This window comes from Trichomonas vaginalis, chromosome I, assembly GCF_026262505.1.
Source record: "Trichomonas vaginalis G3 chromosome I, whole genome shotgun sequence".
In the NCBI taxonomy this organism is placed as follows: Eukaryota; Parabasalia; order Trichomonadida; family Trichomonadidae; genus Trichomonas; species Trichomonas vaginalis.
The window spans coordinates 22276414-22301991 of NC_067203.1; the positions used below are offsets into that span (position 1 = coordinate 22276414).

A 25578-nucleotide genomic window follows, 5' to 3' on the forward strand; every position below is an offset into this window, starting at 1 on the left:
TTCATGAAAATAATTATTTCTAATTTCTTTTACTCTCTCGTATATACTAGATTTAAAGAATTCAGAACTTTTACCATAATCTCCTAAATGTTTTCTTATCTTATTGGTTTTCCATTCATTATATGAAACTGTATAAACTTTATCTTTATCTTTGCATCTTTCATCACTTCCAATATATTTATATTTCAATTTTGATTTATTGGTTTCATATTCATTAACGTTTAATAATTCACAGTCTTCCTTTTTAAATAAATGTTTTATGTATTCAGGATTAACAATTCTATAATATTGCTTCCCTTTAAATCTTTGAATATAAACAGGAACACCATCCTCTAAAATTCGATAATCTATTTTATCTGGTTTTACTTGTTGGGTCATTTATGTAAGAATAAAAAAATAAATTATTTTAAAATTAATGTTAAAAATAATGATACAAAATCGTTCAATATTGTATGAATTCTTACGTTTACAAAAAAAGTCACATAACCCATCCTATCATACTACTCAATTTTATTGAAGAGCTCTGAGTATTTAATCGAAAAAATATGGATACATATGTTTAGGTTAAGCGTTTGATATCAATTAAATAAAGATTTAAAAATTTTAACGTATATCGACTGAAAAAAAAACTTTTTCGTTCAAAATTTGATGAATGATTCTAAAAATGGGACGAAGAAACAGTTTGATATTCCTCTTGGCTGCGAATTTGACATAGTTATTGACTGTAACGAAGAGTTTAATATCTCAGTTAATAAAATTTCAGCACTAGATTTAAATGCCTCGGAAAGAAAGTCATTTGCATTAGCTACATCGCGTTCAAAGTCAGCTAGAGCAAGTTCTAGACCAAAATCAGCTAAATCAACACGAATCAACAAATTAAATTTAACTGATAATATATTAGAAGGTGCGAACATGCCAACAGTGCGTCGTGTGGGTGTCGTTTCCTCAAGAATGTCTAGCACTGCTCAGCCGCCAATGTCAATCAGTCAATTTGATTCAAAATTAAGTCAAACTACAAGGGAGCATCCTACGACCGCCCGTTCTACAAGAAAAGATTTTCCAAATGGATACGTGCAAACGTATGTGTTTGGTTTTGAAAATCCACAACCTTACATTCCACATCCCTTTGTTTCTTCCCATAGACCGAAAACGCCACGTCCAGTTACTGCATCTGCTAGAATGCGTAATACTGATGAATTTGGAATCAAACTTAAAAAGAAAGTTAAATTATCTTCAAAGAGAGAAGTTCCTATATCAAAAGAGTCATCTCTCACGAATTCTCTTACAGTTAGAAGCTTAGAAGAGTTCCTTAATGAGAATGAATAAGATGTTTTGTATTTTTGTTTGTAATTAAATATTAATTTTATATAGATTAACAAAAATTTTTACGTATATACATTTATTTTACTTTATCTTTCAGTGTATCTCTGGGATCTTGATTCATAATAGTTTCGAATCAAAATCAGAAAATGATTTGGAAGAATTATTGTATTCGAAAGGATTCTAGGACAAGCTCAAAGATCATGAATTGTCCACGTTGTATTTGAACTAAAAAAAATCAAATATATAATTATCAACATAGTTATTAAATTTTTTACATGAGAATAAAAGGTGAAATTAATAAAATTGATATGGAGTAAGATGACTTTTGCAAGCATGTGACATATTCATTCTTACAATCTAATCTAAATGAAATAGTTGGGATGTTTTTTTGAAGAAAGATATCTGTTTTTGATGCATCACATCGAACAGCGCCACATTTTCTAAGATAAGGAGTATTGTCAAAGGCATTGTCACCTATTGTTGACAGGCTTGTACTTGTAATGAATAGAAATGCCAATTTAGTACAATCTTTGAAAGATTCTCGGCCTATTGATTGAATATTGTTTCCGCTAAAAAGAATTCTAACCAAATTTGAACACGACATAAAAGCATAGTTTCCAATAGATGTCATTGTCATTGGAACAATATATGTATCAATGGGGCTTGATGGAATGAATGTTATTAATTTTGTTTCTTCATAATTTGTTAGGGCATCATTACTAAATCTGTATAGTCTATCTTCTGAATTTAACTTTATTGATACTAATTGTGGACAATTTATGAAAGTTCCTCCATATATTTCAGAAAGGACACTGTTCAAAGAAAGAGAAACTTTATTAAGAGATATGCAATTTCTAAATGCAAATGACTTAATTACTGTTACACTGTTCGGGATAACGAATTCTCGCAATGAAACGCATTTTTCAAATGCAGATGCTTCAATTGAAGCGATATTGTTGTTGAATGTAATAGAAGTGAGATAAATGCAATTATAGAAACAGTTTTCTGGAATGGAGCTAGTGCTAACAGTTAAAGATTGTATTTTGCTGTTCATAAAAGCTCCATAATTGAAAGTCAATAAGTTCTTTCCACTATCACAAGACGTAATTCCACTGTTAACAAATGCAAATATGTCAATGTTTTGGATCTGTGTTCCTGATAATCCAATATCTCCTATGTTAGTACAGTCTCCAAATGCTCGTTCACGAATAGTTGTAATAGAAGATGGTAATATTATATTCCGCAACTGCGTACAACCACTGAAACAGTTCTTTGGAATAATGGTAAGAACTTCATTATTTGGAAACTCAACTGTTTTGAGATTCGGACAGCCTTGGAAACATTGATCTCCAATTGAATTCAGGCTTGATGGCAAAGTGATCTTCTCCAGCGTGCATTTATAAAAAGCTAGTCTATCAATTTGAATTAAAGATGCGCCATTAAATGATATTGATCGTAACTTCTTTGCATTGAAAGTTGAATATCCAACCAAATTCAATCCATCTGGAATTACTAAGTCAGTATTAGGATCATCACCGAAATAATCTGATAAAGATTTTCTTTCATTGGTGAACAGCATATTGTCTACATAGTTAATGTGTTTATTATCACTGACATCTAATTTCAACTTCATGCAGTTGAAAAACACAGCAGTAGAAACAGAAGTCAAAGTCTCTGGTATTTTCATTTCAAGAAGATTAGGGCAATTATAAAATGCCATATATTCAATTGTAGTTGTTTTATTTGAAAGATTCACATATTGCAAAGAAATACAATGTGCAAAACAGCTAATCTTAACGCTAGTAACCAACTCTGGGATCTTTATTGATGTTATACCTGTTTGTGCAAAAGCCCATGTGCCGATGTTACTTATCTGCTCATGTAATGTAATTTTCGAAACTTCACATGATCGAAAGCATCCATCAAATATTGATATAGTCTGGAATAATATATTGACCAATGTTTTTTCTTACAACTACAACCAATGTGCTATTATTCTCTCCGGAATAAATTGACTTACCATCAGTCCTATAAATAGTATTGTCTTTATCAATTGTAACACTTGCAATATTGCTAGAATAAAAAATAGATTTATCAATTCGAGTTACAGATTTTGGAATAAAGATATTTGAACAACGAACAGAAGCGAAGCATTCAGATCTTAATGTCGTCAATTTCGAATTAGGAGAGATATTAAAAGATGTAGTTCCTGTACCAACAAATGGCCAACCATGAGCAGCAACATATCCATCAATAATTTCAACAGAATCAGGAAGATTAATAACCTTCAACTTATCATCATCACTAAAGCATCCTGATTTAATTTCTTTAATATTTGGCGGGAAATAGAATGTAGATAAACTTCTGCATTGTTTAAATACTGAATAATTTAGATATGGAAGATTTTGACATTGACTTAGATCAGCAGAAACTAAACTTGATGTAGCAAAAATTGCATATACTTTCGCACTTACTTAAGGCTGCAAATTTTATTGATGTAATTAGTCCTCTGCATGCATAAAATGGACTATTTACCTCACTATTGCCACCACTAATAATTTTTACACTTTGAAGGATTTCCACATCTCCACTGAGGCTTTCAGGGCATTTGACAAGAACTGATTTAGATGGATCGGTATATTCAATACCTCTTCCATCATATTTATTGGAAGTCATTAATTATTTGCCATGTTTTGAAAAAATTGAAAGGTGGCATTCTGATTGAATGATCATTCAAATAGTTGCTCAGTATAAAACTACCTGAATTCAAAAGATGTTTCTAGGTTCAATTTGATTATGATTTATGGTCACTGGGATTAAACATTCTCATTTTTGTTAAAACGATTTGGAACCAAAATTAAGCTTGATTGATTTATTTGTGTAATTCATGTTTGTGCTAGCATTATTCAAACAATAAATAACGGTATTAGAGAGTCGAACTGATATTTTTCACTTCCTCAATTTTTCATTATGAATTCATAAATCAAAATAGCACAATATATTGGTTTAAGATTAAGCATATCCTGTCATATACATCAATATCAACAGGAATATATCAAAAATGAAAACGCTCTTGTACTGATTTCTAATTGCTTCAGTACATTGTCTTGTGTCTTATTGAACAAGAAAATTAGTTTAAAAATCGTAAAAATAAATAAAAAGAACAAACAAATAGTTTTAATTTTATATCAAAAATTATTTCTTAATTGATAATTCGAGTTTAGCATTTGTGGAATTTCTGGGTGTCTCAATAACTAGAGGCGTGGAGGGTTTACTTTTCTGAGGACTTGGTGTAGTTGATTTTGAATTTGAACTGTTCATAATTTTCCAATTAAGATGATCAATTAAGAAGATCAAGTCTGCTGAGACCTTTTGTATTCTTTTTTCGATTTGAGATACTTGTTTATCTTGATTTTGAGATTTAGCTGAAGTTATGAGACTTTTATATCTCTCTATCTCTCTGTTAAGTTGCTGTATAAAAACATCCTCTTCTAATCTTAGCCTTTTTGATTTTTCAGAATTAATTTTTTGTTCTTTCCATTTTCTTAGTAATACTAGTCGTTCTGATGGATTTAGTCCGGCAATTTTGACTTCAAGGCTGCTATTGGGATCATTTTTGAGATTATTTGCATAATTATTAAAACAATCAATGACATCTGAGTAAATCTCTTGTTCATTTGACACCATCGATATCTTTAGTAGTTTTTTGATATATCTGTTAAACTCTTCGTGAATTTCCTGGATTGAAGAATTTGATTTTACTGAAGAAATCAATTTATTGATGATTTCTTTATATGCTTTGACTTGTTTTTCTTTCTCTTTTTCACAGAGTCTGTTAGTCAATAAATAAATAAACCTGTCTAATGAATCAGACATTTTTCAAAAATCAAAAATGAATAGATTTCCAATGGAAAGAATTTATAGAATGGTTTTATAATATCACAACTTGATTCATGACTCTGTTTTCAGAGCAAAATCTCAAAGAAATGTCACCGAGTGAGGTTTTATGTGAACTAGATCATGAACAACTTCAACTCGTTGTTCAGCGGTTAAAAAACAATTCCAGTCTAAATTAAATGAGGGAACAATTTATTTTGAAAAAATAATGTAGAATGACATTAAGGATATAGGAATTAAAAATTCATTTGTAGTTAGTATATAGTATGAAAGCTCTTTAAAAGATGAAATATTATTTACAGACATTTATCATTTCTTTTTCTTATTCTTATGACCATGAGCACTTGTAGTAAGAGAAAAGTTCACATTTTTCGGCACTACATTTTGAACCAGCTCTTGGATTTTCTGATAAACTGGGCCATTTTGATTTGGTGGAGTTTTTGTCCAAATTGCAAACATGTAGCCTGGTTTCTTTACAGCAACTGTAATACCGCATAATTCGTAATTTTTCTTGTGATCTTGGTTTTCTGAGAGTATTTTATCTATATCACCAATAATTGCATGAACAAGAAGCTTCTTCCATATCTCGTGAACGATTGTGCTATCTTGAATCACGAAATGATAGGAGCCACCCTTGGCGTTGTGTGGATCTTCCCAAGCTGGTTTTATATCGTCTGCAAAAAACGCAAGAGAAACCTGGTTGGTTTCATTGTAATGTAATTCATCAATATTAGGTAATGAATTAAAATAGTCGACAAATAATTCCAATGAATTTACGCTAATAATTGACTCAATTTCATAGACTTGTTTATCTAAGAATTTGCAAAATACGACCCAAAATCTCCACTTGTGATGGAGATTATGTGTCATGAGGGTTTCACGAGGCTTACTCATGATATTTGTTTCTATATTGAATAAAGTTTTCAAAAAAAAATTTTTTTTGAGGCGTTATGGCTCTTCAAAAAAATTGACTAATAAAGAATATTTTCCATAATATTGTATGTCCAAATTGATTATTTGTTATTCGAAAACCTAAAAATTTTGTAAATTCATAAGAATTAAATTAAATCGGACCATTTTTGATATATTTAACAAGTTTATGATGTGATAAATGAAATCCTCATGTTTTGATTTTTCGACTAATTATGGTAAAACAAATTTTTAAAATAAAAAATCTAGGAAATGAAAATCAAAATCAAGATTTTCGATAATTTTTGGAAAAATCTTAATATTTTAAATGAGTAAAAATGTTTATTTTTAGATATAGTAAATAAAATATTTATAATTAAGCTTTAAACTTATGAAATTAAAGAAATTTATTTTAAATTTTGGTAAAAAAGCAACATAAAAAGTAAGAAATAGAAAATTTTATTTTACAGTAATGAAATACATATGAATGAATAAAAGAAAAAAAATACAATATTAAAAAAACTTATTTCTTCCTCTTTAAATCAAGAGGAGGAAGTGTAAGTAATTCGAAATCAGAATCAGCGATATCCTTTCTTGTAAGTTTTGTCGAAGCGTTAAGAGGACCTTCATTAATTTGTGCTCTTTGGACATTTGTCTTTGCCCAAAGCTTTTCAGGGTCCTGGGCTGTTTCCGCTGTATTTTTGTTGATCTGTAACTTATTCTCGATTGCTTTTCTTTCCTTTCCGCGTGTAACTTCGAAATGTTTAACACGAATTTCAGTTTGAGCGTCGAAAGCTTTAAGCTCTTCCTTTTGTCTGTCAAGGATCTTAGTAAGAGCTTCGTCGTAGTCGTGCTGCATCTGGGCAAAGCTTTCCTTCTCTTCATGAGCTTTTTGCCTCTGATACTCTTTTGTAACAACGCTGGCTTCTTTAAAGCGGCACTGTACAGTCAATAGGTTGATTTGCTTCTTAAGTGACATAAGAGCGTTTGTTGGAGCGTTGTAATTCTTCAATTTAACGTCACTTGTCCATAATTGCTCGTTTTCTGTAATTTCCTTTTCATGCTGCTGCTCCAATTCAGCGCGCATCTTCTTTTCGGTGGCAAGAAGTTCTTTAAGTAAACGTTTCGAATCTTCATCGAATTTTTCAAGCTCTTTAACGATTTCTTGGTTCTTTTCTTGATTTTCTTGTTGAACCTTCTTCTGGAGTTCGTTCTTAGCAGCTTGGATTTGACATTCTTTGACATATTTAATGGCTTCGTTGCATTTATCTGATTTTTCGAAATTATGCTTGGCAGCAAGATTCTTTCGATCATTAGCTAACGCGTAAACGATATCATCATACGTTCCTTGTGATAAATCAAGTGGCAATTTCTTATTAAGGGCCTGCTCTTTGTATTTTTGAATTTCAGGGCCAGATTCAGGAATTTTGAAGATAGGCATGCTCCTTCTGAAGTTATTCATCCTTGGTGATGCCAAACGAGGCGAAACAGGAGCAGATGAATCAGAAGGCCTTCTGCGGGCTGCCAATGCAGCATCAGTTGAATTTCTGTAAAGACTTAAGCGTTCATCAGCATTGCTGTTAGAACGAGGCGATCTTGGTGAGTATGGCCTTCTTTGAGGAAATTCTCTTGCAGAATTGGGCCTTCCTCCCATTTGTAATGATCTCCTTGGTGATGGAGATCCATTTTCACTCATTCTTGGACTGTAGCACCTTCCAGAACCAGAGCTAGAGCGTGGACTTGGTGAAGATGTTTCTATTGGTGGTGGAACGGGAATTTGCTTACGACGTGGCGATTTTACTCCTGTTTGCTCTTCAGTTGGTGTTTCTGGAACGGGTTTGCTCTCTTCTGTTGAATTCTCCATTGTCAAATTAAATTTTTTTTGCTCAATTGTAACGATGTAAACACTTTAATTTACAACCTTTCAAATAATTAAATAAGATTTTCAGTGGACGATGTAAAGCTTACAATTCAATTTTTTGCATTTGGTCACACAAAAATAATGCTGTTGTTTTTCTCATTCATTTCTAAAAAGAAACAGATATTGTCCGCAACCTCAAAACATTCTTAATTATTCAAAATACCTCATTTTTTATTTCATCGACATTTGTAACCACCTCGTTCCGGCGAACTATTTCTAATATGAAATAGTTGTTAGTTGCTCATTCTGAATTAGTTGAATACAGTTCGAACAAGTTTAATATTAATTTACCTAAAATCAATGTTTCATTTAAAGAAGCTGTAATCTGCATCATTAATCCTTATCCTAACTATATTCAATTGTTGCTATAAATGGCCAAAGAATACATTTTAATTTCCAATAATTTTGAAATTTTAGTAAAAAAGCTTTAATTGAACTCGTTCTACTTCGTATCATTTGCTTTTATTCTATGACTTTAAAATCACAATACTGTAATGAATATATACTATTTTTGCATGATTTTGATAAGAAATTTGTTGAAATTTTGGGAAAATTTTGATGCCATCAATAATATGTCGCGAGAACACACTTCGAGCATTATTCATAAACAAATCTTATTTCGATACATTCAAATTGATCCATTTCTGACAAAATCATTAGATAACTAAAAATGGCTGATCAGACGAATCATTTGATGCGCCCACAAGAATATTATGGACCACTATTCAACGATATATTAAGTAATGATGCGTTGTTTGGTCCAGGGTGTTTATTTGGAGATTCCAAAGATTTTTTAGACGGAATTCCTAGAAAACCAATATCGGAAATTCTGGAAGCGTATAAAAGTGTTGACAAAACTAATCTCGATGCAGTAAAATCATTTTTAACAGAAAATTTCATATATAATGCTTCTGCTGCAGGCGATTTTGATGATAAGAGTGATATTAGGACACATATCAAGAAATTATGGAAAGTATTACACAGAAATCCTGATTCTGATAATATGTGAACTCTTATTCCATTAAAATACGATTATTTTGTTCCTGGAGGAAGATTCCGCGAAATTTACTACTGGGATAGCTATTTCAGCATGCTTGGCATGATGATTGACCAAGAATTTCAACTTGCAGAAAATTTAGTTAAATGCTTCGCCAAAGTCATTGATGAAGTTGGCTTCATACCAAATGGAAGCAGAACATACTACTTAGGCCGTTCTCAGCCTCCTTTCTTCTCTTTCATGGTCGAACTTTTAGCAACAAAATATCCAGACTCTTTACAGAAGTTCTTACCACAATTAGAGAAGGAATACAAATTCTGGATGGAAACAGAAGGAAAAACAGTAACAATGAAAGATGGCGAAGTATTAAACAGATATTTTGATAAATTCTCTACTCCAAGAGAAGAAATGTACAGGAATGATCTTGAATGAGGAAAGGATCTTCCAGATGCTTCCAAATTGTACAGAGATTTAAGATCTGCTGCAGAATCAGGTTGGGACTTCTCTAGCCGTTGGCTTGCAGATGGGAAGTCATTAGATACAATCTATACAACAGATATCATTCCTGTAGACTTGAATTCTTTACTTTACCACTTAGAAATTTTATTAGAAAGAGCTTACTCAGAAAAGTTCAAAACAACATCATCCAATGATGACAAGTCCAAAGAGGAATATTACAGAAACCAAGCAGCAAAGAGAAAAGCTGCAATTCTGAAATATTTCTGGGATTCAGAAAAAGAATACTTCTTTGACTACGACATGAATAAGCAACATCTTAGAGACATTTATTCTCTTGCTGGTGTTTATCCTTTGTATACAAACGTTGCAACACCTGATCAAGCTCAAAAAGTCGAGAAAAAGATCAAATCAGACTTCCTACGCAAGGGAGGTGTTGTTTCAACCTTGTATCAGACCGGGCAACAATGAGATCTTCCTAATGGCTGAGCTCCTTTACAATGGATTACTTTTACGGCCATGAAAAACTATTCATTGAATTCTACGGCCAATGAGATCAAAAACCGTTGGACTTCAATGGTTAAAAACGTTTACGAAAACACATTTAAATTATTAGAGAAATATAACGTTGTAGAAGCCGGAAATACAGGTGGTGGTGAATATCCGAACCAAGATGGCTTTGGATGGACCAATGGTGTTTATTGCGCGTTCGATGAAGAAAAAGATCTTTAATATTTATATTTTTGATTAATAAAGAATATTTTTAGTACATATATTTTAGTTTGTACATATTCCACCATATGATTTTTTATATTATTGTATATTTGATCACAATTTCTTCATTTTGATACGGTAACCATTCATAATTCAACGACTATATTCTTATATACCTTAATTTGGAAAGATACCTAAAAAACATATAAATTTCAATATTAGGAAATGTTTTCATTCTTTGTTGATGATGCGATTGATTCCACCAGCAAATTAGGTACTTAGAGTATCAGCTTAGTGTAATGGCTTTGTGTTCTCGAAAGCATTCTTTACATTATCGTCTACGGCGATATCAATTGGTAATTTCTTTTCCATGTTCCTGATTTGTGTGTTTGCGCCATACTCAATGAGTAATTTAACTGCGTCTGCTTTATATCTAGCTGCCTCATGCAAAGGAGTATTACCGAAATAAAATTAAAATGAATTTTGTTCTGTTGATCAACATGGGCGCCATTTTCAATTAAGAGTTTAATAATATCTATATTTGACTTAACAGCTGCATTATGTAATGGTGTATCTTCAAAAATTGAAATCGAATATGCCTATTTGTTGCATTTATAGCTGCACCTTTCTTAATAAGTACTTCACAAATGTCTAATTTATTATAATATGCTGCTACATGTAAAGGTGTGTCACCATGAAAGAATATAGAATTAAATAAATTGATGAATAACTCTGTTGACTGCATTTAATTGTTCACCATCCCTATTTAGGAGATCAATCACTTTTGCGGCGTCTCCATTTTTACAGAGATCAAATATTTCAGGATGTGACATTTGAAATAAATGAAATATCAATAAACAAGATGGTTCCAAAAATGTTTAATAACTTTAATACCTTTCATATGATAGCATTTCAAAATTTCGCATTGAATTCATAAAAATTTATGTAAATTCGCACTGAGGGAAATGAGTACGGGGAGGTTTTTTGTGATATGGAAAAATGTTCGTTGCTCAATTATCTCACTATTGGATGGACTTTTATCGAGCGAAATTTTGGCTGTAAAGACAATTCTGATATTGGTAACATGGTGATAAGAACAAATAGTCAGTTTGCATGGTTTATGATGAGATAATTTCGATTTAAAAAAAAACATAAAAATTGATTTTAATGAGCGATTATATTTGAATATGCTCTCCTAATTTGAAGGAACTGGTTAAATCATGAATTGATCATGAATAATTTTTTTTTCAAAATAACAATTATAATTTCATATTCATTATAAGTTGAAAATAAGGGTTTCGTTTTGCTAAAATTGTCACTTTTATAGCATATTTGTTTTTGGATGTTTTGCGAAACCAAAAAAAACTATGATATACAATGTGTGTGTAAAGAAAATACTTTATTTACTAGTTAAAAAATCATTTGGTATTGATCAAGTTTTTTTTTCTGGATAAGATATTATATGGATAATTGGATAGAAAATACAATTATATAATCTTGTACCTGGTTTAATTAAGCTAATTGTCATCAGAAACTTGTAATTTTTATGAATTTCAGATTTTCTTTTCATTACTGCTTTTCTTAATAGGTCAAGTTCTTATTTACGTTATAAAGTATGATATTTACAAATATCAAGTTATCATGTTTTTTGAGAAATTATGAGAAACAAACAAAAATGAAAAAGATAGGAATAGCAATGAATAGTGATGTGGGTATAGAAAATGTAAGAGATCTGAATGCAAAGCAATCAGTATTTAGGATATTGACCATAGTTTTCGAAAAAAATGCTGCATATTGAGCGAAAACTATGATTATATTATAAGGCTGTCATTTAAAGCATAATGAAACTATTCCCTTTTCATTTTAATCGAATAAGATAGTAAAGATTTTTGAATTAGCTAGAAACTGATGAGATGTTTTCACAAATCAGATTTTTAATCTCTATAATGCATAATTCACTCAATATCTCAATTTTGATATTGCGAGATATTTTTGCTATCGGTTTCGCAATTTTGACACAATAGCAAGAGGGTTCTATAAGCATTATTATCAACGTAGAATCTGAATATCATATCAGAAAATGTCGCAAATCTGACATTTACCCGACCAAATAGCAAAAATAATTGAATACTTTTCGCAAAAACTTTAAAAATCGATAAAAATATGAAATATAGATATTAAAGAGACTTTTTATATAATATTCATAAAGATTTTCCAAAAATATGATACCGCAAAATTAAAAAAGTGACGTCTTGAGTGGAGTCAAAGGTCGAAATTGCTAGCTAAATGTTTTTTTAGCGAAATTGCGTATTGTACGTTTTTTTCGCAAAACGAAACCCTTATTGAAAATATATCATAAAGACTTTATGAATGATAAATTCCTAAAAAACAAGTTAGTTTGTTTCTGAAAATAATAATAATAAAAACCAATTTAGACCCAATAATTTTTGGCGGGATAATTGAGATGTTTAACAAAAACAGAAAGGTGTCATTATTATCGATGACCAACAAGCAACTGACCTAGTCTGGATTACAATATTCGGTTCATCAAACCGCCAATTTGATGAATCAAGCCAAATTGTAACTGACCTAGTCTGGATTACAATATTCGGTTCATCAAACCGCCAATTTGATGAATCAAGCCAAATTGTAACAAACCAGTTGTTGATTGCATGGTATCATTCATCGAACTGCCAATTTGATGAATTACATTTCTTAGTCATCAAAATAGTGGTCATGTTACTATTTCAAGAGGAAAAAAAGTTCACAGTACAGTAAAAAGAGGAGAAAACAATTGTCGAAATAAACATGTATTTATATGTTGTTAAGTTAGAAAATAAGAGAGAGAAAGAGAAAAAAATAAACATAAAAATTAAAGATCATTAATGAACTGCGATGATTTTCTAGGTGGCAGTTGGCTTGTCCTTAGCTGAGGAACAGCCTGCCGACACCTGTAATTAGGTATATCTGCAGCATCGTAAGTACGGAGAACTTGATCTGTCGATTGACCACCAATAACCATATATGAAGCGAGGGAAAGATAATTTGCAGGTGGAGATCGCGAATTTTTAATTGATTCCAGGGGCTTGCTCTTTGGTAGATTTAACTGTAATTCTGAATATTGAACGGGCGAAGGAGATAAAATGTTTCGCGGGAGTGATCTCTTGGAGCCCCTTGTCTTGAGCGTATCATTCATTTTAATAAAATCGCTTAATTCTGCTCTTTCTGTCGGATTAACTTTTACAAGCCTCTTTATGATGGTATCGTACTCTGGGGAGACCTCACCAGCGTACTGTAAGGTTCCCGTGTTGATTTGTTGAAGGGTCGTAAAAACATTTTTGGTATTAAAGGGGATTTCACCCGTAAGAAAATAAGCTAGAATAATTCCGAGCGACCAGTTATCAGCCTTATAGTCAGGCTCGTATTCCGGAGCTATAAATTCTGGTGCAAGGAAAGAATAATCTAAAGGAGATGGATTGTGGACCATGACGTTCACATCATTTGTTGCAAGATATAAATCTGTAATAATGATGTTAGAGCCATTGTAGAAAAATAAATTGGTTGCGCGAATAAGATTTGGAGCCAAATGGTTTTGATGTAATAAATGATAGGTTCTAGCAAGAGCACACCACATTGCAAAAATTTTGTTGGGTCCGAGAGCCTTGATTTTCGGAGCTTCTTCGATTATATTGCCAGGATTAAGGTACTTTCTTAATAATAAAAGCTTATTATCGTATTCTAGGACTGCAAAGTAAGGAAGGATATATTTCTGATTTAAACTTCTGATGCGCTCGATCCTTTCTTTGAATTTTTGGACCTGCTCTTTGTTTCCAATACTTTCTTTTAATATTTCCTTGCAATAGACATAAGATCCTTTGTTGTTTTGAAGTACATAGGAAGAACCAAGATGTCCGCGGCCTAGGGGCCTTTTATATTGATAGCCTTCGGGAATAGTAAATCTTTGTTCCATTAGCACAAAAAAATTTGTTTAGAAAAAAAATTTTTTTTCGAAAAAAAAAGTTGAAGGGGAAAAAATTGTTCAATATGGTTTTGAATAATTTTTTTTTCTTCCTCATTAATTTTGTGACTATAATTAGGATAAATGCTTTAGATTAAAACAAAATTATGAAAGCCTGAAAAAAAGATATCAACATTTTCTTATTATGAAGGGGCCAGAGACTTTCAAATTTTAAACTGCTACTGAGAAATATTTGTGAAGGTACAGTCCCATAAATAACTTTTTTTGTGAGGTCATTACTATTTTTGAATACCCATTGAATGTAAATATTTGTCAATCATCATTAACTATTATTTGGTTGTTAAATTATTTCGATTTTTTCCTGACCATTTTCTTTCTGATATTTAATTTTTTTATGGAAATTTGGGAAAATAGTATTTGATTCGAAATCAGTAATTAATCGCATTCTTATTTTGAGGAGTAGTAAACTCTAATCTGACAAATCCTTTGTTGATATGATATTTCCTTCAGTCTTCCTACCCACCTTTTGACATTTGGTTATACTATTTTCACTTTATTCTCTGCATGATAAGATATATTCCAAATGAATATTCTAATGTTTAGTTTAATAAATCTGTTATTTGATAATGAAATCATCACTCTCAGCAACTTAAATATAAAGCTATACTGCATACTAAATTTAACAATAAATTTACAAGCTATTCCCTTCCAACAAATGCTATTAATTCTATCAATTTGAATTGATTCGTCAAAACTAAATAGTTTTAATGATTTTTGTGTTGATCTGAGAGCTTTTGCTAATCTTCAGAGAAAGAAGATTTGCGATGATTTTAAATTAGATGAGAAAGATATTTTCACGAAGATTATTCAGAACTTGCGAAAAATTTTCATCATTGTTAAAAAATAATCCTTTTTATTTTACAAAACATTAATGGCAGTAGATAGCTTGGCGTTATTTCTTGAATATATAAACATAATGAACTTTCTCTTTGTTATTAAGATTTTTAATAGAAACAGTATTCTGTAGTGTGAAGTACTTTGAGCTGATATCAATAAAATCCTTTCGTTGCTCAGGAGAACCTAAAGAAATACAAATGTATTGCTTTGTAGGAATAAGAACGTTTGAAATCTGCTTTATTGATTGTTCTATGTTCTCGTTAGCGTCTTCCATACAGTATAATGCATCGATAGTACCTTTGTCTACTACCATATCAAATTCATTTTCGGCAAACAATAAATTACGACAATCCATAACCTGGAATAATAGGTTATGGTCTTTGTAACGCTCTCGCATTTGTTCAATAACCGATGGCGAAATATCGATGCTTATTACATGTTTGATATCATTTTCAAGCATATCTGCACTCATAGGAGAGTTTCCACAGCCAATGTTAAGACATTTTTTAACGGGAAGTAATACAAAATCTTTGATTTGCGGATAAATTTCTGGCCAAGAGAGAAACCATTCATACAGTTCATTCTTTTCTTTGTAACGATCATCCTAGTAGTTTGATTTTCCGTAATCATTATCCGAAAAGAGACATTGGAATAAATTCATGATTATCGATTCTGGTGTAACCCTCTGGCGAGCGTCTTCATCTGCAAGCTGTTCTGATGGATCATATTCTTCGGAAGATGATAAGCTATCATTACAGTCTTGAATTTTTTCAGTACTCATTACAAAATGAATTGAAAATATTGTAAACAAAAATTTTCCATGATATCATTCACTAGTGTAGAATTATTAATTTTTTAGAACAAAATATTTTTGAAATAAAATCTGTCATTTTTTGTTTCCTCACTCATAATTTTTTCTGATTTTTTTTTGGAAAATATCTTAAACCAATATTCCAAAGCCAATTTAGACGAAGATTGCTGAACAGAAATTGACAGAACTCTTCAGTGAATCCAAAATCTCACAAGATTTCAACAGTTCTCTTCGATTTCCAAAAATAATGATTTACACATATTTTATTGAGATTTTATACTTCATTCATATATCCAACATTGCAAATTTTTTTCATAATTTTTGTTTAAGGATGCCCTCACCATGTCAGATTTTTTGTGCACGTAAAACTTTTGATATACTTAAATCTAGAATCTGGTATTCTGTCATATATATTAATTATTTATAAGCTACTAACTCTAATAATATTTCTGAATAATAATTGTTTTTCACGATAATCAGTTTTGATTTAAGGCCAAAATCGCACATAATCAAAATATCAATCCGTCACAATTTTTTAAATTCCAATGATATTCTACCATATTGATTATACGGATACAATATTAACATTCATGAAGTTATTAGATTAGGAAAATTGAATGAACCCCATTCAATTTTTTTGATTTTCCTCTCAATTTTATAAAGGATATAACTCAAGAACATGTAACATCAGGAATTGTTCAAATATTTGAGTAGAGTCATTCATTTTTGGATAAAAGTCTGACGGAACGATATTTTAAAAAAAGATCTAATATGAAGAAATTAAAAAATCTAATTTTATAAAAATAAAGGTTTATTCAACAGTATGCAAACCACAAAAAATTTGCATGCGAGAGAAAATTCTGGCATCAATGCTAGTAAACAATAACTATTATTCCGACCTCTGGATTTTTTTGAAAAAACGCGACAGACTTACCATCATGTTTTTTTTTGCATATTTGAACCGTGTCTATAGTATATAATATGAGTTTCATCCTGTTTTTTTTCCGATGAGTTTTTAAAATTTGATCAATCAAATATATTAATTTTTCACCAATGAAATACAATATTTTATAATTTAACATGAAATTATTGGTATCAACTCGATTATTTTAGAAATATAATTATGATTGCATATTGATCAAAGGTGACCAAACTATTTTTTGAAAGTCCGCCATAACTTTAATGGTACTATTTCAGCGTGTACAATGAATACAAAAATTCTAAGAGTGCCACATAAAATAGTACTTTAGACTTGAGTTAATGCTACCAAGCAAATGTTAAAAAGATGACTTTAGTGTTTTGATAATCAAAGATTAAAATCATTATTGTCTAAATCAATAATCATAACGACAGAAGTTAATGTTTTTTCATAAGTGCTTTAAATCCACTTTTAAAAGTATACCTCAAAAATCAAAATATCAAAAAAAAATTGGCCGATAGGTTTGGCTTTAATTTTTGTCTGCTTTTATGATTTGATATGGATGTTATAATTTTAAAAGTTGAGCCAAATTCACCAATAGATTTTTGAGATTTGCAAATACTCAATAATTTTCAGCGTGTTATCTTTTATTAAAAGAACTATTTGGTTTCAGTATCATATAAATTGATATTTACTTTCTATTTGAACCTTCATTTAGCTAATGATTTAATAATACAGATTTCATCTAGTCCTTATAAGAGAATTTTGAATTTGTTATAATAAAAAAAAACAAACAGATATAGCTTACACTTCTATAATAAAGATACCTTTTATAGAAATCAGTATGAAATGTGTTTTGGCTTATTGGAAGCATATCAGACATAATCGCCATAATCAAAAAATCTATATACCCAATAAGTAATAAATTTGTCGATATAGATTTTCCATAAAATTAGTTTTTAGTCTGATCTTAAAATAAATTTAATTTTTTATAAAAAAAATCACATTTAAAAGTACCTTTTTAGTAGCTCGAAATCCTGTTGGTGGATTTCGGGCGTACTTCAAAATTAGCTTTTCTTCTACATATGCAAGCTATATTTTAAATATGGGGCAAATCGGATCGGCGAAAGGAGTTTAGTTACCTTTTATTGATCTAACAATTCATGGAAAAATCTCCGGATTTTTGGAACACAGCTTTACGATATGGTACCTAAACTAAGTCGAACAACATAGTTAACAAAAGACATTGCTGTGTCCCATATCTTGCTTTGTTTGGAAATTGTAAACGGTAATCCAAAAAAGTGCTGTGCATTCTAGTGTAAGTAGAGAAAATTTCATAATTATTGTGAAATAATAATATTTACTTACAACTCAAGTTTATTTTAGTAGAAATAAGGGGAAATTTTATTCTAAAGTACTCACAAAATCTAGATTGAGAGGCGGTCAATGACTTTTGAGGGGAAATTAACGCATGGAATTTAATATTATTTAGGTTGATATTCTTGCTTATTATTTCAGAAAAAAATCTTAAAAATTTCAATATGAAAATTGAAAGCAATTCAAAAAAATTGCTAACATGTAAATTTTAATATCCTATGCATAATTTCATATTTTGAACATTTTTTATTTTTGTTTAAAACTTAAAATTTTGCGAATTTAATATAATTTATAAAATATAATACGTATATATATTTAAAATACACTAAATTTAATTGTTAATTGACGTTGTTGGGAATGAATTTTATCAAAACATGCCTGAATCCGAAAATTTGAAAGAACGAATTACACAATCATATATGTAGAATTCAAAATACAAACTTAAAGATTGTATACGTTTAAAATTATTCAGATTGTGTTTGATTTCCACTCATTCTGTTTCTTTTGAACTCTAACACTAACATTTCATGATGATTACATGATCCATTTATACATGGTTGAATTGTTCCAGATTCTACCAGAAAATCAATCCAAATTTCTCAATGCATTCATGTTGATTGGACAAAATTTAAAATTTATCAGCCTGTTTCCAGAGAAACTCATATATTCCCTAATGAAATGTAATTTTTGCTACATTTATTTCAATCAAATTTCAAAAAATTGACTGCAGAGCTTGAAAAGGTGACGAATCATGTTGTTATTAGATGTACATATTAGATTTACTATTTCCAAAAAAATGCTCAAATTTGAATAGTTTTTAGAAAATTTGGAATTACACTCCTTACATTATATATAATTAAATGTTTAAATTTTATTTATTTTTCCCTTTTAATTTTATAACGTGCTCTATCAAAACTAACCTCTCAATTGAAGGCCACAAAATCTAAGTAGTGAGGGTACACAAATTTTGTATGGAGTACGGTTCAATTTTTGAGAGCCTCACTACTTAGATTTTGTGACTACCTTATTTTTAAATTTTTACACTTTTGAATACTCTTCAGAATTTCTTTGAAAATTTAAAACTCATTCAACTCTACATAGAAAGCGATCTAGAGCCCCAAAGTTTTACTACAATAATAATCATATATTTCAAGTATTTTTATGGAATGTAAGGGCATCCTTAAACAAATTAAATCAGATTTTTTCAACAGACAAAGTTTTCGATTTCTTGATCCCTGTTTGTTGCGCAAATGTTCAGTTTTTGAATGATATCTACAATGAAATTGTTCTTTATTCAAGCAACTCTAACGAATGCTATTTACACATCTACATGCGTTTGTTAGTTGGAGTTTTATCATCAAAGAAACTGAAATTAGCTTGGGGAGGGGAAGATTCAATCAAAACAACAATGGGATTCTTCTCTAACTGCTTCTATTTCATCTTCTTCATTCCTTCGTTCGATCCCTACTACTACATGCCAAATACAAAGGCATTTAATACTCAAAACAAGACAAAAACTGCTTATCAATTCGTTTTCGACGTTTTGCCTCCTTGGAGTGATGATGAATCCTTCAAAGATTTATCAGAACAAGAAAGAAGAAAAGCAAGAGCAATGAAGTTCGTCAATTTGCACATGCAAGCTCTTGAAAGTTATTAAGTTTCTGCAAACCTTCATAAATGGATTGACTTGATTTTCGGTCCGAAATCCCGTGGTGAAGAAGCAGTAAATGCAAATAATACTTACCATCCATATTATTTCAATGAATCTTTGACAGAACAAATTAAAAATGATCCAATTGAGTTCAAGATGATCAAAGAATACGCAGCATGTTTCGGAACAGCCCCAGTGCAGCTATTCTTCGAAACTCCGAAGCCGAAAGAAGCTTTGTTTTCTCCTTTGTCAAAGAATATGTTCAAATTCGTTGATAGAAAGAAATTATCAAAAGACAAGATTATCTGTATCAAATCAACGAAATCTCATATTGCTTATGCATCAAAGGATGGATAGATCTCTGTCTTCAATGTATATGATCAGTCCAAATCGATGACATTCAAATTTAACATCAGAAACAAATTGAAATTTGGCAGTTTTTGTGGAAATTTGCTTTGTACGGCAACTAAAAACGACACTGCCGTTATTTGCTATGATTTCACATCTTCAATGGATCCTTTATTCACTTCCAGACTCCATTTAGACCAGATAACTTGCTTGTCTTGCAGTGGAGAGTATTTTGCGACAGGAAGCAAAGACATGACAATAAGAATTTGGAAAACAATTTTCTCTTCGAAGACTCCTGTTTTAGATGGTTCCTTCACTCTCCACACATCAGAAATTGCTGCAATTGACTGCAATGTCAAAGCTGATTTGTGCGTTTCTGTTGGAATTGATGGGAAGATCATCGCATTGCAGTTGTCGAATTCACAATTCACTCGAAGTAATAAAATAGAAACAATTGCAAGGCCTTCTTTCGTTTCAGTTGTTGACAATGGATTTTTTGCAATGCTGACAAATGTTGCTGGACAATGTTTATTTAATGTTTTTGATGAAAATCTTTGAGAAGTTACAACAAAGAAAGCTTCTCTGACAATTGTTTGCTTGTGCCGGACTGTACTTCCAAATGGTCAAGCAGTTTTGATGTGCGGAACAAGTAACAACAGAATTTCTATCTTTTCTCTTCCTTTCGTTAAAGAACTCTGCTACTTCGAAACAGAAAACCAGATTATAGCAATATCTTACAACAAAGTGTTAATGCATATATTGGCTGGAACAAGAGACGGTGAATTAGTTACTTATAAGATTTCTAATTTTAGAAACATACCATAAAATTTTTATCTTTTTATCTTTTTATATATAGTAAAACTGATATTATATTTATTTTAACTATAATCTTTTATCATTAATTTTATTGAAATCAGTTTTTAAATAACTCACTTGTAAGACTATATCATAATAAAATATCCACATAATTAATCTTGGCATGATTTTATTTGAGTAAATCTCCAAATTTAGTTTTATATTATATATTCAAACATATCTTTAAAAGATATCAAAAATAATAAGGCTAATAAAAAATTTTAGATATCAAACATTGTAGGAAGCGAAGATGTTTTGATTAATATGTTCTCATAAATCCTTTCTAGTTTTTCATCAGAAATATTGATCAATGGATCCAAATTAGGCGTTGAGGAGCATTCTTTCAAAGTTATGAAAGAAACTTTGGTATTGTTCATGTTTTTGAGTAGTGTCTTCAGAGGATCAATAGCATTAGAATTAAATCCACATAATACCCAGTATGCTTCCTGCTTGACTAATCTTCTGATATGATCATCTAATCTCTGTTGTTGGGTCATTTTTTCTCCATCAAATTTATAATTATCAAAATCAACTGTTGAATCATTAGAAGGTTTCTTATGGAAATCTGGATGATGTGTTCCATCACCTGGGATGAAGAAAGTAATTTTTGTAGAATCCTTTCTGAAATTGAGATTCAAATAGGCTTCGAAAGCCGAGTTCCAGTCTTTAGGACCATCTCCTATTCCTCCTTCATAAGAGAAATTATAATTGATCTCGTCCAATATCTTATCAGCCTTCGATATAGGAGTAAAATCAATTACATCAGTACGGTTGATCTCAATATCTTTGTTTAAGCAATAAGCTGCGGCTTCGTTTCTGAAACCAATGACTGCAACACGAACATCACCTTGGAATTTTTGTAACCACTTCATAGCGCTTTCTATCTGATAGTTGATTAAACTCTTGATCTTTTCAGCTGATTTAGTTGCATCGAAAATGAATGTCAAATCGACTGGTTTCACGAGTTTATTTTGAACAATTGGTATTTGTATTGGAATGTTTGGTTCTTTAAATGCTGGAACTGGTTCAGCATCTGTGTAGTCTCCTTGCTCTGCAACCCTTCTCGCTTTGTTGACAAGACCGACTGCCATGTTTCTTGCTAATCTCTTGGCGCCTTCTGGGTTCAACGCTCTGAAAATTCTTGAAGAAGCGCCGTCAATGATGATGTCACCTTCATTAGAATTCTTTGGGGAAACATAATAACATCCTGTAACCAACTCTTTGTCAGTGCCAAGTGAAAATGGTTTGAATGGCTTGATACGTTCGCATATTTCTTGGTAGTTATGGCAACCTGGGACTTTTACGCCTGCAATTGTTTGTCCTGCGTACAACCCAAGGACATTATATCCATAGAACTGATAATCGTAATATGGATATTCTTTGATTTCTTCTGAATCAAATGTCATCTCTTTGAAACTGTTTGGAGTTGCGCGTTGAAGAACATCGTTCTTTGGACTGCAGCTTCCATCGAATCTCAAATTGCAAGGTATTTTTGTTGGATTTCCATCCACCTTGTCACAGTCATACACTTCAAGATGTTCTAAGTAATAATCCAATTCAAAAGTGAAATCTTGGTCGGCCCAGAATGAAACCGCACCACCTTTCTTCCTGAACTCTTCAACAGACTCAACAAACTGATAAGCATGGGAGAAATCAGTTGATTCGCCTCTGATTTCACCTGATCTCTTCTTGATACTATTGCAAACATCGACGTTTGTTGGTTTGGCTTCTTGTCCTTTAGAACAAATTACCCAGACCTGATGATAATTGCCTGATGTAATTTCTGCAATACAATCACAATAATTCTGAGCAACTTCGACATGGAAACCAAGTTTATATAATTCCTCGATAATTCCATTATAATCCAATGCACTAGATGAGGCATAAGTATCAGCAATGTATAGATTTTTAACATCGAACGTGTCTGGGATTCTATTTCTTCGGTATACTTTATAAAATTGATTGAGTTTATCTTCTCGCATTATTTCTGGTATTTCAGCTTGTTGATTTTGTGTTCCAGCTTGTTGATTTTGTGTTCCAGCTTGTTTATTTGATCTCCAAGCTGGTTTATTTGATCTTCAAGCTGGTTTATTTGATCTTCCAGCTTGTTTATTTGATCTTCCAGCTTGTTGATTTTGTGTTCCAGCTTGTTGATTTTGTGCATTTGATGTTTCTTTTGTTACATCCATAGAGTTGCAAGTAAAATCGTAGAGTTGGCAAATGAGGATGTTATAATTCCATTTTTTGTTACGGCCGAGATCTACTTCAGGGATTTCTCCTTGGTAAGGACCGTATTCATTTTCCTCTTCTGTTGGTAAATGTACAAGATCAGTACCTTCAATCATATAATGGTCAGCTGCTGCATCATACATCTTGATATCATCCAATCCAATTGTGAGTTCTGTGAAGTACTTTCTATTATTGTTAATAAACATATTGTAGATGTCTTCAATTGAATATTTGTTTAGGGGATATGGATTTGTGATTTTTCCTTCTGTTATGACTTTGTTTGTATCTAATTCTGACAATTTCATGAAGCAATTTCCAATTTTTAGAGGATTACCAGACCAGATAGATCTGTTGAAAACTTTAGAGATCATAATAGGAGAAATTCCAACTCCCACACCGATGGAATATGTCTTCACTAACTGCAAATATGATAAGCATGTTACAACAGCATCTGATTCTATTTGATTGAAATGGGCATTTGTTATTGCAATCAAAATAGATTCTTGTTCCTGTTGCGAGCATCGTATATTGTATGCAGCTGTTAATGCCTGGGAGAAACTGCATGCACCATGTGATGAATCTAAACATCTGTAAATCTCCGTGAGAACTGGTGAATTTTCTTTGAATATTTCCTTATCAATCTTGTTGATGCAAACTGCAACTGGTCCTTCGGAAGTAGCAAGGATGATTGTTATTGGGAATCCACAATCTCTGAATGCCATCAATGTAGAGAAAACAGTGAGACGTGTGTATTCCAATGAGAGTAATCCAGTGGAACAGTTGATAATTCCTTAGCATCTTTTAATTTGTATTCTTTGGCCATTGCTGTATTTAATGATGGAAGATATTTTCCATCAGTTTCGTGTAATTTCTGGAAGTTTTCTCTATTTTGTTTGTCAAGAATTTCATTTTCAAAGTTATTTGATTCCAATGTTTCATTGACTTTCAAAACAAACATGTTTCTCCATTTGAATTGTTTTCCAGTAATTCTGATTTCAATATTTGATTGTTCATTAATATCAGCTGCAATTGAATTCATTTCGAATTCAATTTCGACACTGGATTCCGGAACATCAAATTGAGTAATTATCTTTAGATTATTAATACTTACATCGTCTGTCGATATAACATAAACATTAGGATTATCATTGGATCTCAATAAGAAACAAACAAGGAATTTATACTTCAAAGGCTTTGTACTGATTTGAATTTCTTTGATTTGATCTGAGAAATCTGTATAAGGGGACAAAACATTGAACAAAACATTCTTATTTTGTATTGAATCAGGAGTATTAATTCTGATATATGAATCATTGGCTGCTGAATGATACAAATTGAAAGCAGCTCCATAAATTTTAGTTTCATTTGCATATAGTTTCCGTAATTCGATTGTATTGTCATCTAATGGAATGAATGGACTAGTCTTTATTCTTGAAACTTGATTTTGTATCAGTATCTTTTGCTTTGGATGGTCAACACCAGGAATTGTTGGTATGAATGAGATACTATCTTCTGCGATAAGATCTTTTTCAAATTTAAATCCATTTTGAGGAATGAAAGAGTTTCCAGGAGAATCTATTAAAATGGCGGAATCAATGAAATGTGCATCAACTTGGTAAGTAACAATTGTTGAGTTAATATTCATTGTTCCTGTGAAAGAGATGTCTTTTATTATGCCATTAATTGGGAACAATAAATCAATCTGAGACTCTTTAACTTCATAAGTTGGAATTGGAGTATTTTCGGATTTTGGAGTAAATTCGATTTTGACTTTTGATACATCTCCTAAAATGTAGATTGGAATACGAATTGGAGTTGTTTGAATGCATCTTAATATACCAGGAACATCAGCTTTAAGAGCACTAAATGAAGGAATGACAGTGTCTCCTTGAAAATTGATTGCTGCAATGCTGAAAACAGATTCGTTTGCATCTGTGAAATCAACTGAAATTGAACTTGTATCAATCATTTCGAGATTTGGTTTACATATTTGTTCATTTAGAAGATCATTATTCGGATTTTCAACTGTTTCAATTTGGGATAGAATTGACTGATGCTCATTTACATAATTATCATGATCTTTAATAATTCCTTCCAGATCATTTACTATTTTAAGTGCATTATCTGGTGTTACATTTGGATTTGCGCTGAATTTTGGAAGCAGGTACTTCTTAAATTCATCTAAATAACAGATATATGGTTGGATGTATTCAAATGATTCTCTTAAATCATCAACTGTGTATTCCTCATTATTATATTCAAAGATTACTTCTGATTCTGGACCAAGATATTTAT

At 31.1% G+C, this 25578-nt stretch overlaps 15 protein-coding genes across 15 annotated transcripts, besides 3 other annotated features; 5 read left to right on the forward strand and 10 right to left on the reverse strand.

The window, feature by feature from the left end:
• Nucleotides 1-639: 639 nt before the first annotated feature.
• On the forward strand, nt 640-1372 carry TVAGG3_1030220 (uncharacterized protein; the record flags this gene model as incomplete). The annotated part of the gene is made up of 1 exon (XM_001320868.1): nt 649-1326. One exon carries the CDS (start codon nt 649-651, stop codon nt 1324-1326), a length of 678 nt encoding a protein of 225 aa, XP_001320903.1.
• A 142-nt stretch (nt 1373-1514) lies between these two features.
• TVAGG3_1030230 (structural constituent of cell wall) lies at nt 1515-4165 on the reverse strand (the record flags this gene model as incomplete). The annotated part of the gene is made up of 1 exon (XM_001320869.1): nt 1595-3043. One exon carries the CDS (start codon nt 3041-3043, stop codon nt 1595-1597), a length of 1449 nt encoding a protein of 482 aa, XP_001320904.1.
• Nucleotides 4166-4518: 353 nt separating this feature from the next.
• On the reverse strand, nt 4519-5199 carry TVAGG3_1030240 (uncharacterized protein; the record flags this gene model as incomplete). The annotated part of the gene is made up of 1 exon (XM_001320870.1): nt 4519-5199. One exon carries the CDS (start codon nt 5197-5199, stop codon nt 4519-4521), a length of 681 nt encoding a protein of 226 aa, XP_001320905.1.
• A 275-nt stretch (nt 5200-5474) lies between these two features.
• On the reverse strand, nt 5475-6132 carry TVAGG3_1030250 (translation initiation factor protein; the record flags this gene model as incomplete). The annotated part of the gene is made up of 1 exon (XM_001320871.2): nt 5530-6114. One exon carries the CDS (start codon nt 6112-6114, stop codon nt 5530-5532), a length of 585 nt encoding a protein of 194 aa, XP_001320906.1.
• Nucleotides 6133-6593: 461 nt separating this feature from the next.
• TVAGG3_1030260 (uncharacterized protein) lies at nt 6594-8556 on the reverse strand (the record flags this gene model as incomplete). Its single annotated transcript, XM_001320872.1, has 1 exon — nt 6653-7993. The coding sequence occupies one exon, from the start codon at nt 7991-7993 to the stop codon at nt 6653-6655; it is 1341 nt and encodes a 446-aa protein (XP_001320907.1).
• Nucleotides 8557-9140: 584 nt separating this feature from the next.
• On the forward strand, nt 9141-9479 carry TVAGG3_1030270 (alpha,alpha-trehalase protein; the record flags this gene model as incomplete). Its single annotated transcript, XM_001320873.1, has 1 exon — nt 9141-9479. The coding sequence occupies one exon, from the start codon at nt 9141-9143 to the stop codon at nt 9477-9479; it is 339 nt and encodes a 112-aa protein (XP_001320908.1).
• Nucleotides 9480-10022: 543 nt separating this feature from the next.
• TVAGG3_1030280 (glycoside hydrolase, family 37) lies at nt 10023-10235 on the forward strand (the record flags this gene model as incomplete). Its single annotated transcript, XM_001320874.1, has 1 exon — nt 10023-10235. The coding sequence occupies one exon, from the start codon at nt 10023-10025 to the stop codon at nt 10233-10235; it is 213 nt and encodes a 70-aa protein (XP_001320909.1).
• A 955-nt stretch (nt 10236-11190) lies between these two features.
• Nucleotides 11191-11509: a mobile genetic element.
• Nucleotides 11510-12559: 1050 nt separating this feature from the next.
• Nucleotides 12560-12958: a mobile genetic element.
• Nucleotides 12959-13089: 131 nt separating this feature from the next.
• Nucleotides 13090-14187, reverse strand: TVAGG3_1030310 (protein kinase protein; the record flags this gene model as incomplete). The annotated part of the gene is made up of 1 exon (XM_001320875.2): nt 13090-14187. One exon carries the CDS (start codon nt 14185-14187, stop codon nt 13090-13092), a length of 1098 nt encoding a protein of 365 aa, XP_001320910.1.
• Nucleotides 14188-15148: 961 nt separating this feature from the next.
• On the reverse strand, nt 15149-15565 carry TVAGG3_1030320 (methyltransferase protein; the record flags this gene model as incomplete). The annotated part of the gene is made up of 1 exon (XM_001320876.1): nt 15149-15565. One exon carries the CDS (start codon nt 15563-15565, stop codon nt 15149-15151), a length of 417 nt encoding a protein of 138 aa, XP_001320911.1.
• A 132-nt stretch (nt 15566-15697) lies between these two features.
• On the reverse strand, nt 15698-15874 carry TVAGG3_1030330 (uncharacterized protein; the record flags this gene model as incomplete). Its single annotated transcript, XM_001320877.1, has 1 exon — nt 15698-15874. One exon carries the CDS (start codon nt 15872-15874, stop codon nt 15698-15700), a length of 177 nt encoding a protein of 58 aa, XP_001320912.1.
• Nucleotides 15875-17044: 1170 nt separating this feature from the next.
• Nucleotides 17045-17969: a mobile genetic element.
• A 1561-nt stretch (nt 17970-19530) lies between these two features.
• Nucleotides 19531-19857, forward strand: TVAGG3_1030350 (platelet formation protein family; the record flags this gene model as incomplete). The annotated part of the gene is made up of 1 exon (XM_001320878.1): nt 19531-19857. The coding sequence occupies one exon, from the start codon at nt 19531-19533 to the stop codon at nt 19855-19857; it is 327 nt and encodes a 108-aa protein (XP_001320913.1).
• A 416-nt stretch (nt 19858-20273) lies between these two features.
• Nucleotides 20274-20972, forward strand: TVAGG3_1030360 (platelet formation protein family; the record flags this gene model as incomplete). Its single annotated transcript, XM_001320879.1, has 1 exon — nt 20362-20757. The coding sequence occupies one exon, from the start codon at nt 20362-20364 to the stop codon at nt 20755-20757; it is 396 nt and encodes a 131-aa protein (XP_001320914.1).
• Nucleotides 20973-21275: 303 nt separating this feature from the next.
• Nucleotides 21276-23036, reverse strand: TVAGG3_1030370 (nuclear chaperone required for maturation and nuclear export of pre-60s ribosome subunits; the record flags this gene model as incomplete). The annotated part of the gene is made up of 1 exon (XM_001320880.1): nt 21276-23036. The coding sequence occupies one exon, from the start codon at nt 23034-23036 to the stop codon at nt 21276-21278; it is 1761 nt and encodes a 586-aa protein (XP_001320915.1).
• A 96-nt stretch (nt 23037-23132) lies between these two features.
• Nucleotides 23133-24005, reverse strand: TVAGG3_1030380 (nuclear chaperone required for maturation and nuclear export of pre-60s ribosome subunits; the record flags this gene model as incomplete). Its single annotated transcript, XM_001320881.1, has 1 exon — nt 23133-24005. One exon carries the CDS (start codon nt 24003-24005, stop codon nt 23133-23135), a length of 873 nt encoding a protein of 290 aa, XP_001320916.1.
• TVAGG3_1030390 (nuclear chaperone required for maturation and nuclear export of pre-60s ribosome subunits) lies at nt 24005-25252 on the reverse strand (the record flags this gene model as incomplete). Its single annotated transcript, XM_001320882.1, has 1 exon — nt 24005-25252. One exon carries the CDS (start codon nt 25250-25252, stop codon nt 24005-24007), a length of 1248 nt encoding a protein of 415 aa, XP_001320917.1.
• Between the last annotated feature and the right edge of the window lie 326 nt (nt 25253-25578).